This window comes from Lathamus discolor, chromosome 3 (assembly GCF_037157495.1).
Source record: "Lathamus discolor isolate bLatDis1 chromosome 3, bLatDis1.hap1, whole genome shotgun sequence".
Classification (NCBI taxonomy): domain Eukaryota; kingdom Metazoa; phylum Chordata; class Aves; order Psittaciformes; family Psittacidae; genus Lathamus; species Lathamus discolor.
The window spans coordinates 33,019,914-33,035,871 of record NC_088886.1 but is presented as its reverse complement, the minus strand read 5'-3'; the positions used below and the strand labels follow the sequence as shown (position 1 = coordinate 33,035,871).

Here is a 15,958-nt window from a genome sequence, read left to right as displayed (position 1 = left end):
CAGATTCTAGAATCTCTTCAGGCTTTCCCATATGTTTTAGATTAATGTGTACACTTTTGTAGCTTTTCTTTTGAGATGCAGTTTAACTGGATGCCACCGTACAAGGAGAATGATTCTGGGTCTTTTCCCAGAAAGAAGCATTTTCTGTCCTTTGCATGTGATTTCCTCTTTTTCTCCAGAATTTTCCATCTGTGCTGAGAGCACAAGAACCAAGTTCACAAATTCTCCATGGTGTTTCTGCCAGTACTTAGCAGAGATGAATGCTCAAAATGTCTCTGTGATATTTGGCACAGTTCAGGAAAACCTTCACCCTAACCTTTGGGAAGGCTGAGCATAGTGATGAGCTAATTATGCTATAGCAAGTATAACTGGAAGGGACCTATCCTGAACTCCCATTTAACCATTGCTGTTATAAAGCAAAATAACGTGTTTTTAAAATTAAGGTTATCTATTTCGGAAGTAAAAGGCAAATGGTGGTGCTACGTCATAACCTTTAGATGACTAAGCAATGCAAAATGCAGTATCACATTTAATGACCAAATGGAAATTCCAAAATATTGAGTGCTTTTAAAAAAGAAAAAAAAAAAAAACCACCAGAATTTAAAAGCCTGAAACAACAAAGAGCTTGATTTTCTTCCTGGCATGATTTTATTATGTATGATACCTGAATCATGCTCTACATGTTTCTTGTAAGGTAAGTCTCATTTCCAAAATCTGAGATGATTCAAAAATGGTAAAAATATGTACTTGTTTAATCACTTAGAGCTGCGATATTCTCACATATGGCCATCTTTATATTTGCCTTGGTCAGTCATTTTGGCCACTGGAATTCGTTATCGCTCATGTATATTCCCTGTTTTCATTGGTGTCCTTTTTTGTCATCTAAATGTATTTGTAGTCCTTTTTCAGCAGATGTAATTTAGAAACCTGTACATCTCTGTAATGACTCAAAACAAGAAAAGCTGATGTGAGACAGAAAAGACGTTGTTTTGCTTTTCACAACTGCATGTTTGCTTCTCCAGGTTTGATGAAAAGCTGCTTTAACACTCAGGACTGTGTTTACAGCACTACATGGTTGCGCATCTCTCTGATTATGTTCAAGTGCACAATGTTTGGCCAAGCAAGGGCTATAAATACTCTGTGAAAGAGCATTTATTATACTCTGAAAATTGAGTTCTCACTGATATTGCCGAAAGTTCAAGGGTTCTCCTGGTGCAGTGGATGACCTTCTCTTGAACATACATGTTATTATCTGCATCTTTGAGGTAGATGTCTATTTTATCTTTAGGTGTCTATGTACTTGCAGTAACAACAATATATTTCAGGTGTTTGTATAACAAGTGTGCATAGAAATACAGGTAGCCTATATATTTCAGTACACTATTCTTGTGCTGGTATGAGAGTTGATTGGGAAACAGGTTTCCAGTCCTACAGAAATTGCAGTGGTATAAAATGTGTTCTGAATCATGGCAAAAATTGGAAGCCTGAAAATTGTAGGACTATTTTCTACGTGGCGTTGGTTTTGACACAACCAAGCTAACTCTAAAAATGAAGCAATTGGACAAGGTTGAAACATTACACGCGAGGAAATTAAAATAGTGAATAAATTATAATTATAAAATTAAATATTTAAATTTTACTTTGTTCAAAAGCACTTCCATGTAACATTTCACTGCAGTCGATACACATTCAGTCTTTCATAGGCATTGCTTGCATTTGCAGGACGTTGGTCTTATGACCTGTCCTTTCAGACAGGAGGTTACTTTCCTTCTCTGGATGTGTAGGTGCAAACTTGTGTTTCTCTTTTTTTTTTTTTTTCCACAGTTTCAGTGGTGGTGGGGAGCATGCCCTGTGCCATTTGGGAGCATCTCCCGCTCAGTTGGGCTGATCTTTTAATACTTGTCTAGCTGGCTGCTGCTGCTGCAGCCTGGACAGCCTTGTTTGCTAAGGGCTTCTTAGGCAGCTTCTGTAAGGTGCAACCTTCTAAAGACTTAATGGTTGTAGTTACTATAGGATGGAATGCCTGGTGTTTATTTGATGCATGATAAGAAGGCCGTACAGTCTGCAGCCACTGGATGTTTTGCCTTCTTTGTTCGTGTTTGAAAGTAGCCAATAAAATCTCCAGCTCACTGCAGTCCAGCCTTGAGAATTTGAGTTCTGACATAATGGGGCTTGATTCTGACATAAAGCCATTTTATTGATGTTTTTAAAACCACGTTTAAATCACACAATTGTAATTTACTGTGTACATATGTAGCTTATGATTTGTTTTTTAAGATGTCATATCACAACTGAACAACTCTGTTTAGTTTCTCCTTGGTCTGTAATTTGTGGATGTATATTTGCATGAATAATTACGACTGAACAAACTGAACCAAGTAGGCTGGCAAATAGAGATTACTGTTTCTTCTTTGGAAAGTATGAGCAGTTAACTCTTATAAAGAGGGGAATATAAATAATACTAAACACATATAGGAAAGAATCATTAGAATTTTTTTTTTGCCACTAGTGAGGTGAGCAAGTAATCAGCACTTCTTAATAAAAGTTCAAAATAATAGTTCTTATGGGGGTTTTAGGCATAAAATTATATCGTGTTTTTCAATGTTTTATAACCAAAGCAACATTCTTAGAGATTTTAAAATAAACATAAATTTAATATGACCAAAAATAAGAATATTTTGTTTCAGAATCCTTGAAAAACAAGATTTGCATTATATCTAATTAGAAAAGATTAAAAAAATGCTGTTTGGATATCTTGCTGGACATCATGAATTAAGAAGTTATATTCAAGTGTTAGTTTGGCCTTCTGCTAAAGGGAAGCTCAAAGAACATGACAGAGGGCAATGTGTCAGTATGAACGAATTAAAAGGAGGAAGAATAAAATTAAAAATAGATATAGAGGGAGGAGCCTACAGGAGAAGCGTTGCGAACAGGGAACTGAGCTAAGTCAGCTCAGATTTATCTGTTGCTCTCTAACCATAAAAAAGAAGAGGTTCTTTTCTGTAGGCTATAGAAAGGCTTCGATCTTAATTCAGCTTCCCTGAGAGTTGGTAGAGGAAAAAAAAACACCCTGCTATAAGCTGTAAAAAGCAAGGAAGCAAACAAGTTAAACCTCGTCGTCTTTCTAAAGATTATACTGAAACAACAAAAACAGCTTGTAGGAGAAACTCCAGCAGAGCCCTGCCTCTGCTGGCCCTGTGTTAGCTGGACAGACAGCACGAGAGGGAGCAGAGTGTGTGTAAAATTATCTATGATGGGATCTGGTCTCTGGGGCAAACTCTGTCAAATCGAGGTGAAGGGCAACCTTTTTTTCTTCCTATTTTGGTACAGATTAAAATTTTAGCTGCCAGTGTAATGCAGTGTGCAACTTTATGACACAAAGAATACTTTTTGACTGAAAGCTGACAGTGTGACTCATATAGAATTACTCTGTATGAGTAGGGTTATTGTAGTAAAAAAAGAAAAACCTCTATAGAATAAAATGCTAACAGCCATGAATAAAAAATGTCATGGATCTGTTTGAAAAGGAGTGCCTGTGGGTAAAACCCACTATTTATTTAATGACCATCTAGTTATTTAATCCCCTCATGCACATGTTGTTTAAGCCCAGCCCATGACCAAGTACCACACAGCTGCTCGCTTGCTCCCCCCAACACCCTCTCCCAGTGGGATGGGGAACTGATTTGGGAAAAGATAAAATTTGCAGGTTGAGATGAGAACAGTTTAATAATTGAAATAAAGTAAAACATAATAATATTGATAATAGAAAAGGAGAGGAATAAAACTCAGGACAGACAAGTGATCCACACTACAATTGCCCTGCTGACCCAGCCCATCCCTGAGCAGCGATCAGTGGCTCCCAGCCAGCTGCCTCAGTTTATATACTGGGCATGATGCTCTATGGTATGGAATATCCCTTTGGCTAGTTTGGGTCAGGTGTCCTGTCTCTGCTCCCTACTGGCTTCTTGTGCCCCTTCTCACTGGCAGAACATGAGAGACTGAAAAGTCCCTGCCCAGAGTAAGCACTACTGAGCAGCTAAAACATTGTTGTTACCAGTGCTATTCTCAGACTAAAGCCAACACACAACACTGTACCAGCTGCTAAGAAGAAAATTAATTTTATCACAGCTGAAACCAGGACACATAAATCTTTGTAGAGCAGTATTGAAGTTCTGTGATTTAAATCTGCCTGGATGTTGTTGGTCAGGTGCATTGATTAGTATTGTAACACAGCAAAATTAGCTTCAGTTATTCCAAATATGTAATGATTTGCCTTTTTGAGCTCAGACAGCATGTTTAAATTCAAACTGCACAAATTGTCTCTTTTTGGCTTTTCTCACACAGTTGCTTGGAAATATATCAGTTTATTATTTTTCACGACATAAGATTATTTTTCTCTTTCATTTTTTTAATGAGACACACAAAACTCAAGGATAGGGAATCCTGTGCAATTAGAAATAGAGTGTGGATAAGCAGTGTCCACATTTGGCGAAGAAGGTAGAGGAGTTTACTTTCAAATATACAGCTTGTTTGTTAGCAGGATATCACAGCTGCATTTCTGTGTAATTACCCCCAAATGATCTACAAGACTTCCCGGGCAGTTTGGGTATGGCCATGTGTCATAGGACACACAAAACACTATGGGCAATATTTACTGCCAGAAGATGGTATGCTTGGAATTTGAGGCCTATGATAAATTTTTCATAAGGAGAGTAGAAGGCTCACCAGGAGATTTCAAAGTTAGTAGGTTTTTTGAATTATTGTAAACACTGAAGTATGATGTTTGCATGAAAACTGAGTTCCAAAGAAAGGATTTGGTTTTAGGTTTTGATTTGGTTTGGTTTTCTAACAGCAAAAGCAGCTCTGTAAGAAGTTAACCTTTCATGTTACAACCCCCTCCCCACACCCATTCCAGGGGGGGTGGGACTAAATGATCTTTAAGGACCCTTCCAACACAAACCATTTTATGATAAAATTGTAAATAAAACTTACTTGTGCTTGCACTTGCCTTCAGTGAATCCTAACCATGAAGGAACAGACTGACTGATCCTACTAATACCGAGTGCCATTACTGTAAAAGAAATCAATAGTTAGGTGCATGGCTTTCTTAGTTAAACCTTCATCACTTCAGTTGAACTGGAGACAGCCCTCAGGTACATGCCACAAAACCTACAAACACAAAACTCTCTGTCCCTCTTTTTGACTGGACAAAGGACAAAGTTAGAATGTGACCTTTGTATACTAACTTTCCTATACAAATACAGTAAGTATATAAAAGATGGTTATGGCTGTTTGTTTTGTCTCTGGCATGTTCCGTAGGAGGATGAAGGAGGCTTGTGTGGTAGCAATCACAGGGAAACAGCTGTGCTTCCCTGGTTATCAGAAGAGTGCTTTTGGCCAAAATGAGAGGAGCAGCTCCTATCAGAAAGCATAGCGGATTGTGCGCTAACAGATGATTTGGCATACTTAGGCACAGCTTCCTTATCTCCCCTTTTCTTCTTCTTCTCTAATTTTAGAGGAGAGGTAGTTTTATGTTTGCAGCTTTCTTTGTGTTTGTTGATGTCCAGCTTTGATCTACAACCAGCTTGAGTTTACTTTTATGCTCTGCTGAATGCTGTCTTCAGCCTCAGTTTCAGAGCTGTGGAATAAATTATAGTGAAGTGTTTAATTAAAGTTAGCCTAATGTCCTGATTGCAGACTGCCATCTTCTCGGATAGAATTTGCAACTATATTTTGCTGGCGTTACTTTAGGCAGGATGACTATTTGTAAGGTTATTTACTTGTGATTGATCATGCATTGGATGTTTCTGTTACCTGTATTTTGTGAATAACCTGAAAATCGTAGCTTAATGTTGAAGGACAAATGAAGGACATTGACTTGAAGGAAGGAGGGGGATGTAGTGAGCCTGGACAATCACATAACTTAGGGGTTGATATTTGTAGAACTATGTATGTGGTTTTTTTGAGAAATTGTCTTAATTTTGAGAAATAAGCAATCCTAGATATAGTGTATATATGACATTTAATATTTTGTTTTCTTCAATACTTGGAGTGCCTTTAGGTCATCCATTTCCGACACTCCTTTGGTGGGTAGGTCAGGACTGGCAGGAATATGAGCTTGTCTGTGCTACTAAATATCACTCAGTTTCATAGCTGCAGCTTTTACAGACCTCCCAAATAGTTTGTGTAGAAGCTGTTCATTAATATGAATCAACAGATTGATATAGCATATTCGTGATTTGAGGTGGCACTAACAGCATGTAACATTAAGATTTTTTACCACAGCAGTCCTGTATGCTACTTTTGATTTTGTTTTCTACGTAAGTTTACACTTTTCAAATAAAACTTCTTTGAGGTTGCTCAATACTGACCTTATTAAGAAATAATAATAAAACTACTTGCTTTTCTATCCTGCGATCCCCAGCCTTGATAGCTAGAGTGGATGTAGTTAAAACCTACCTTTTTACTAGCACTGGCTCTATCTGCTTTTGGTGGTTGTAAGAAATATCTCTTTCTGGGTGTACTGGCTTTGAATTTTTGTGGGATTTTTGTTGTTGGTGTTATTTTTTTGTGCATGGGTTGTTTGGGTTTTTTTAGTTTGTGTGGGATTATTATTATTATTATTATTATTAATTTTAATTTCTTTATAGGATTTCCCAGTGTATTGGATACAGATGTATAAGGCAGTTCATAAATTCCTTTCCTCATTCAAGTGGACTGAATGATAACAATGTGATATGAGAAACATATTTTTGTTATTTTTTATCTGTTTAACTTACACTTTGTCTGTTTGTTTTATTGCCTCAGCATTTGCAATGAAAGCAAAGTTTTAAAATAGTATTCAACATTTTCAAGACGTCAGCTGCCACCTGCTTCTTACACCTTTTCACACTTTCGTGTTCCAAGATGTGTTTTACTCTTTTTTTATTTCCATGTCTGGATGAAGTACCCTGTTTTATTCTCTTTTGTTTTGGACATAAGTAGAAGAAATTGGGAAAAGATCCTTGACTGTCCTGATTGTGTATCTTTTCTGTTTTGGGGGCATTTTATCATAGTTTTTAAGACAGAATATTTACAACTCATTCAGAATCGTATTGGGACTTAGAAACTAATGATAAGTCTAACATAATTACTTTTTCTAAAAATGTTTAGCTTATTACCTACCCCTACTTCATTTCATGCATGGGGGAATATTACTGAACTCCATATTGCAGCTCACAGTTCATTCCTAAATAGTCGTATCTTTCAAACAGCGTAGCATGAAACAATTTGAAGAGTAAGTACCTAATTCAAATGGATAAAACAACTCATTCTTTAGCAGTTTCCCCTTTCTAGGGTAAGAGGATTTACCCTTGCATATCTAAACCCAAGTACACAAGTGCTCTTTTTCAAGCATCTGATAAAAGCATGAGTTCTCTTCTGTTTTTTAACAGAATTATCCTACCAAAAGAAAGCAGTTTCTCAAATATGGGTATTTCGGGGTGCAGTATTTTGCTTTTTAAATACCCGGAATGTGTAAAATCATGCTATAAACATTTCTGGAAAAGAAAGAATAGAGAATTTAATTCCCATTTTTGGAGGTGTTAGAACATTATGAAATTAAAATGGGACTGTGCAACATAAATGGACTGTTAATTTGTCAGCTGATTTTTGAGAGGGTGACACTCTTTGGATTCTTTAACATTCTTCTAAAGCTCCCCCCCCCCCCAATATTTTATAAGTAAAAGGTCTGATTAGTTGAATCCCAGTGTATTAAATTAAAAAAAAAACCCTGATTTGTTCTCTGATCTCTGAGATAGTGTTGCCGTGCTATATTTGATGAGATGTTTTAAGTAGTGCAAAGTATTTTGCTTTGTGTTGGAAATTTTACTCATGTATTCAAGTTCAGTAGAAATGAAGGGATGGAAATAATCTTTAAAATTATTTTTATAATCTAATGTTTATGTATTAGGCTCTGGACTGTAGTGCCAAAATATTGTGATTTTCTTCTAAACTCTTCCAGTGGGTTATTGACTTCACTTGGCAGAGGACAAGCCATGTGTAGTTTTAGTCTGGAGAAGATATTAGTCTTTTTTTTTTGTCATTTTAAGTTAGATCTGAGATTAGCTGTGCAAACCTCCAGCTGCTAGGCTTATATGTGATGTTACCGGGGTGTGATAACTTACTTTGCTAGACATGTGCAATATTTTTACCCATGATTCCACAAAAGGTAAAATTAAGGGTCAAAGACCTGTGCTGAGAAGAGAACTGCTTCAAAGTTACAGTGAAATATAAGTGTGCAAGTGCCCTCAAAGTTGGGCAGATGCGTACGTAGGTCATACTCATTTTCAGGCAAGTGCAAATGAAGACTTCTAATATATTGAGCTTTGACATACTCTTCATGTGGAAGATGTGTAATGAAAGCACGCATAACCGTTATATTATATCCAGCTGCTTTTTATATTATGTAATGACTTCTTACATGTACTGTCAATGTATGAAGGGGCTTACTTTTAACATTTGGAGCAAAGAACATGGTTGGCAGAGTGTTTGGGGCAGCATGGAGTCAAGTTCTGGTTCTCCCATAATTAGAAAAGGAGTTGTGCTTTTTTAGGGCCTTTTATTCATCCTGCTCTTATGGAGCTTCTGTGTTGCCTGTGAAAGACCAATGAATAGCTCTTGAAGATGCAGTTTGTGTCCATGAATGAACTAAGAACATCCAAGGGCAGTTGATAAATGCATTAATAATTGTCCAAACATGTAGTTTTGTTGTTTACAGAGCAGTGGATAGCACTCTGGAGGAGCAGCTAGCAAAAATGATGTGAAGCAGCACATGAATGTAGATGGGCAGAGATCTCATTTTCACACAGGCATGCTGTAGAAGTGAATAGTTTGATAATTCATTATGTTACATCTTTGTGTATTGATTTTGCCTCAGGAAAATTCCATGTAGTTTCTCTCATATGAATGATGAAAGCTCTGATTTGTGCTTTGCTTGAGGGTAGATTGAGAAAGGCATTGGGTCCAAAGGAATTAGATTAGAGGTCTCCCAAGAAATTGGCCTACATATAACCTCTCAAGCCATAAGACTTTGGAGATGCTAATAATTATTGCACTCAGATGTATCTATTGACATGTCTGTAGGTAGAAATTAAAATAAAGCTGACACCTAGAGAATGAGATAAAATTTATGTGAATTTCAAGGAAGTATACTGGTTAATACACTTTCCTCATTTGAGGTGAACTCTTTCTAACCAGATGACTGAGATGAGACAAAATATAAAATAGTTTCCTCTAGTATAAAAACTTCCTCACTTGATTTTATCATACTTTTCAAATAATATGAACGCATGGGGAAAATTATTTCATCCTATAATCATAATTTCAGTTTTCTTGGGAAATGGTTTTCAAGTTCTTTAAATGCTTCATATATTTCAGAAGAGACTGTATGAAGTGCAAGATTTTCTGTTCTTACACTTCAGTATTTGGTGTTAAATCTGATGCTTGCCTGTTCAAGAAGTGTTTTATAACTTTGGATGACCTTTCTAAATATTTTGTTTATACAGTACTTGCAACATGTTGTAGTCTTAGAAACTTGTTAACTTGAAAATTTAAAAGAATACATTTAAGAAGACGGCAACCTTGGCAAAAAAATTTTTATGATTTCAACTTAAATGTTGACGTGCAAACTCAGACAAAATATTCAGCTACAGTTGTATAAGGGTAAACACTTTCCTACAACGCCCGTGTTCAGGAATCTAGGAAAGTTTCACACATCCTACATACCCAGAACAACTGTTGCTAGAATTTAAACAGTTTGTGTAGAGATGCCCAAAATCAGAACTGTTGCCTTTGGCAATGAATCCATACTTGTTACCAAAGCTGAACTTGAAAGAGAAATTTCTCCATTTTGTACTGCTCATCTTATTTTAATTTTTGAACATTCATGCAGCATTACTGTGTCTTCTTATATCTGTGTTTTATGTGAACACAGTGATGTTCCAGAATGTCCTCGGTGGTGTCCTGAGAGCTGCTATGACTTTCTAAAATAATAATGTACAAGCCTGATTATCCTTATATTTGGTCTGCACCAGAATTTATTGCTATAAAAATGTAAGAAATATGCCCTTGGTCATTCTTAAATTAAATATATGTATGTATTTATTTTTAAATAATCCTTGAAAACAAGTTTTGATGTGTTTTTTCCATCACTGTTGATGCGTGACATTTACTAATAACTTAGACCTTAACTACATATCCTTTCAGTGTCTTCACTGAAGAGCTGAACATCTTCACGCTCTAAAAGCTTTTCATTTAGTTGGAAATGACTATAAACAATTTCAAAATATGTATTAATAGGAAAGCTTACATGTCAGAGAGGTGTAGTCTGTTTACCACTATAATTATCTGAGTATAATGCTTGGATAACTGATAGATTATGCGAAGATACTTCAATAGTTCAGACTGCTCAGGAGTCACACGAGACCACATAATAAAACTGTATATTGGTAGAGTTTGTATTATCGATATATTTTGATAAGTGAACAGTATAATCATTCATTTTCTGAAACACTTTATAAGAGTCTAATTAAGGAAGTTAACAGATGTGAGTTAGTATCCCTTACATGGTTTCAAATACATTCCTGTAGCTAATGAGGGGGAATTCTCATCCAAATCAGCACCACCTATTGTAACTACGGGGAAAAAAAAAAAAGTTTTTTTTTGTCACAGCTGATGAATTTTGAATGAAAACTGCAAAGATACAAATTCATCTGTGAGATCAAATTCTCAAGCTCTTTGTTATGACAGGTTTTTCTGATCAGAAAATGGAGGTAAGGTAATTGTTGGACTCTGCTCATGTGCTTGTACTTATGCAGACAGCTTAGTTTCTGTGAAGGAGCACCCTTAGTGATGGATGGGTTTAGGTTTAGCCTTACTTTTGTCTTCTCTTTACAGGCAGAACTTGTTGATGTACAGTATGGGACTGTGGCAGACTTGATCCGGATTCAAGCCATTACAAACGTGACCAAAAAAATTGCACTTTTGAAGCTAGGACAATCACCTTTACTTTATAAGGTTAGTCAAATGCTTGTTGTGCTTCAGCTGAATTATTTGTGCGTTCAGTTTCAAGATACCAAAACAAAGACATTCCCATTCTATCCCAGTAAGTCGGGTTTTACTGGCATTCAGATTCTTTCTTAATACTAGCCACTTTGGTCTGTGCTGCCTTTTATGTGTTACAGTTCTTTATTTTGCTGCATATCTTACAGTATCCCGGTAGTATGGTGTATTTTCTCTGGGTGTACTATAAGCCTTTTGGTAAATAAAGAAATCCCTAAAAGAAGTAAATAACATGAGGTGGAGGGTGGGAGGGTAAAAAGGGGAAGGGAAAAAGGATGAGGGGAATGTGGAGAGGAGGAGGGGAGGAGGCAGCTGAGATCAGGAATAGTTTGATCTGTGTATACTAAAAATGTACATATAATTGTTTATATTGCTTAGTCTGCTGGCTGTAGTTTGGGCATGCTGTGAGAGAAGGCAGAGCACAGTATGCGCTCAGTCAAACCTCAGGCTTCTGTGGGTCTTCCCAGTCCCATCAGGCTGTGGTTAAAGTCCAACACTTTGGGCCTTGCTGCAGGTATGCTTCTGCCAGCAGTGAGACTGTGAGGTAGTAACCAGAAGTGTACACTACAGGAAGAATAACACTATTGTTTATGAATTTGTTTAAGAAATTGCAAGGTAACTTGATTTAATCATGACATACATACATACATACAGCCTTGCTCTGTGAAGAACTTGCCTTTGACACCTTGGTTCTTTCTGCTGTCCTTAACACCTCAGAGGGGCAAAAGGGACTAAGAGCTGGAAAAGAACATAAACTTCTGTGATGTTTTCTGCTGTGTAAACTGTGTAAGCAGACTGCTCTGTGATATACAAATAGGCATGTTTTCCCCCTGCCTTTAATGTTCAATCAGTCCTGTAAAATCACTAGGATTTACTGGTCTATGAATGTGTTCAGATAATAATATGTGAATAATGAATGTGTTCAGATAATGATAAGTTCAGAACGAGAAACATATTTTTCTTCCTTCTCCTTTGGTTGAAGTTGTGTGGGAAGGGATATCTGTGGCTATGTGTATGTGTCTGTAATTTTTCCTCCAACTCCAGCAAGTGCAGAGATGGAGCTCAGTAGTCCACTTGTATGTTAGACATCATAGACTCAATGTGTAAACCACATTTAAACTGCAGTGTCGAGTAACTGCCTTCTATTGAAAATATTTTATAAACAAAAGTGCTGTTTTGCCTTTCAGAAAATATACTAGTCCGATAAATATTTAATTCATTCATTCCCAATTCATGAGAGCAATTATAAAAGAACAGTGACTCCAGATCCTATAATTAAAAGAATCAGGATCTGCTCCGTTGGCCATAGAAAGCACAGTTGAGATGATGACACAGGTTCAGAAAATAACCCCTGAAAATTTTGTTCTATAATAACAATATTTGTCTTAATAAAAGTGCCATTTTCAACTGAGTAGCTTTAGCTGTTTATTTAAATTATTTAGATGCAATTTAATTACACCCACGAAAGGTCAGTTATCACTGTTAGAACTTGGCTGTTGTGCATTTCCAGCAATAGATCTCACACTGCATTTCACCACTGACAACAACAATGAAATAGCAATCGGGGCTCATATAGTAGGGATTTGATAAAGATGCAAAGGTTGCTGTAATAGCACTGTCTGCAGTGTCTGTGAGGTGGCCTTTTACCAATTTGTGTTCTCTAAGTGCTTGCTATGTCTAAATTAGGAAGTAATGCCACCTGAATAGTAGGGAAAAACAATTGGTGCTGAGGACAGGGGTCATCTCAGGAACTGTTAGTTTGGGTTGGCTGTAGTCTAATCCCAGGAAGTAAGTGCAAACTGGTGGATTAGGTGTGATAGCCACACTTTTGGTGCTCATTTGCTATTCCGAAAGAATCCACACTCTGTTACATAATATGAACCAAAGTGTGATATGCTCAAGAGATTGATTTTGAATGCACACTCAGGGACTGAGCTAAAAATACAGCTCCCCAGACCTACGTTTTATGTTCTGCCACTCTGTTACTCGCACCTTCCGGAGCACAAACTGAGGTATGGAAGCTTTCTCTTTATTTGGTATTTCTTCTGTTTGAGGTTGAAAATGGTTTTGTTTTGTTGGTTTGTTTGTTTGTTTGATTGATTGATTGATGGGTTTTTTGTTTTGTTTTTTTTTTTGGGGGGGTGGGTTTTGTTTTAGGATATAAATTGTGTCTCTTTAATTGTGAAATAATTGTAAGCTTTACTTTTCTCATGAGAAAATATGCAGTAAGATATGAGAAATAGATTATTCTTTTATAAGGAATATTAGAAGTATAAGAGAAAGTCTGCCATAAACATCAAGTCCTGCTGGTTTAAATGGACACAATCTCTCTCTACTGAATCCACTTTTTGCATCATTTTCCCCTTTTCCCCCTAATGTTTATGTTCCTGTACTTATCGAGTCTCAGATTTCTGTTCCAGCAAATACATCCCTCTTCCTATATTTTCTTTACCTCTGCCTTCCACATGTTTGGTTTCACATCACATTAAAACAGAGTGGTAGCTCATAACAGAGCTGTCACTACATAGATACATTTTTACTGGTTTTCTTTCTAATTTTGTGTATTTAACTTGTATTTTTCCCCAATTTTATGTCCTTTAATTTCTCATTATTACTTTATATTACGCAAATATCTCACTCTCTATTTGGGTCTGGTTTTTATAGATCCTGCACAAGATTTCATCTTCATAACCAAGTTTCTACACTTGTCTCCGTTTCAGCTTTCATTTTCCCTTGCATGTGTATGCTTTTTGCTTTCTTTTACTGCTTGTTTTTCATGTTTTTCCTATTTTCCCCTTTTGTGTTTTTACTTTGCCTTTTTTCATTTCAACTCTTCTTAAGCTCCATATTGAGTCCATTGGAAAATCCCTGAAAGAAATACTATACTGCTGCTGGCAAAAGACTTACCATGAAAAGTTAACATTTCTTTACATCACATTGACAGAAAGAAGTATGTGCTGGTAGAAAACAGCTTCATGTAGAACGGGTTAATTTATAGAAGCAAGGCCACATGATGGAAATTTGAAGATTTGAAATAGTTACTGTATTACTGACAATATTTTTTGCTGTAGAGATTTAGTTTAGTATGGAGATTGAATAGGGTACAAAATTAGGGGGAGCATCAAGGTTGAAAATAATTTGGAGCTTCTACTTTCAGTCTTTCAGAATGGGCCCCTCTTTCATACCTTCTGACACACTGAAAACAATAGACAGGGTTCAGAGATTGTAGTCATGTGGAAGTGGAAGAGCAAGAAGGCAGGGAGTGAGCGAGCAGCTGTGTGCTTCTGTGTTACTGGCTAGGCTTAAACCACAATATCAGGGAATTTGAAGCAGAAAAGCCTGAAGTTAATGTCCTGTTAGAATGTGCAGTTGAATCCACAATGAGAGTAATTGTGATTAAATTTGGTAAGGATCAAAAATTTAAGCTGCTTTGTGAGAATAAGATATGTAGAAATCTGACCTTTAGTTATTTTTGTAATTGAATATGTTTTCAGATTTTGTTGGGAGTGTTGTGTTTCTGTTCCACTGAAACATATGTAATGTAGTATCTGAAAAGGATAACAGGAGCAGCAGCAATGGCAGGGAACACATTTCCTAGAGTACTGGCAGAGCCACACAGACATGTCTTGGTCCCTTAAGCTAAACCTTTTCAGATAAAGAATATGTTACTACAGCCACATGATGGACGCCCCATCCCTGGAAGCGTTCAAGGCCAAGTTGGACGGGGCTTTGAGCAACGTGGTCTAGTGGAAAGTGTCCCTGCTTGCGGCAGGGTATTGAAACTAGGTGATCTTTAAGATCGCTTCCAACCCAACCAGTTCTATGATACGATAAATTATCTGTCTAAAAAGAAAGAGTAGGGATGGTACCTTTATAACAAAGTATCAAAAAGAGTGTTGACTTTTGGGGAGAAAAGAAACAGGTAGAGCTTACATTGCTGTGATAAAAAGAATAGATAAAAATGGATATGTATTAACCTATGTATATATCAGAGTGGAGTAGAGGCTTAGGGTTTTTACCATTGATATGGCACTCTTAAGGTCAGTAAGGGAGCAAGACTGTCTATTATAAAATTAATATTAAAGGTGGAAGAAAAGAATGGTAGAAATGCTTCAAGGGCTGCAACAAGTTACAGTATGGCAACGGCAGAGTCATTTTCAAATGCAACTAAAAGGTTTAGGAATTTACTGCTTCCAGCACCTGGAGTGACAGTTTCCTATAGGAATACAAACTAAACCAGCAGACTGAGCAATGAAGCATACAAGGAGTACTCGTGTTGTACGTTAACTTGGCATAGCCATGGTGCTAGTAATTTCTGTCTCTCTAGCCAGAATAATTCACAGTGCTGAGTAACTGACAGAAGGAGAAATTTCAAACTACTATGCCTACTCCTAAAGGGATCTTAAAACTAATCTGAGGCACTTAAGAGAACTGGGTTGTTTTTCAATAAAGAGGGCACTGGACTAAGGAAGAAAAACTTACTTAAGGAGAAAGCTGAATTGAGACAAATCTAGAACATAAGTGAAGCACAACTTTTAGAATGCCTACCATAAAAAAGGTAGAGTACTTGCTTCCTCATGTCTTCTTGTTGAAAGTAACTGCCTCCTGGTGTTCTGTCTAGAAGTAAAATTTGTGGTTTGGTGGAACCTGGGTTATTGGGATCACGGGGGAGCTTCAGTAGCCAGTTACATACAGGATATCAAAGCAGACTCCCTGGTGTCCTTGAATCAGGAGGATCTATAAACGTGGGCAAAGATGATGAAATTTTGGTGATGTATAACATCTTGAGAAAGAGCAACTCGAATTGTCTGCTGCATTTGTAGACAAGAAATGTATTCTTTTAGGATAAATTATGTGG

General features: G+C 36.8%; 1 protein-coding gene across 16 annotated transcripts in view; it reads left to right on the top strand.

Moving 5' to 3' along the window:
• Window positions 1–15,958, top strand: part of NAALADL2 (N-acetylated alpha-linked acidic dipeptidase like 2) — a 672,041-nt gene that overhangs the window by 274,806 nt on the left and 381,277 nt on the right. For all 16 annotated transcript variants that reach the window (XR_010611523.1, XM_065674560.1, XM_065674551.1 and 13 more), the window contains one exon: window positions 10,936–11,055. Coding sequence is in view for 15 of the 16 variants with exons in the window: in XM_065674560.1 (XP_065530632.1) it covers window positions 10,936–11,055 (120 nt within the window). In the remaining variant the exon portion in view is untranslated. The remainder of the gene's footprint in view (window positions 1–10,935; window positions 11,056–15,958) is intronic.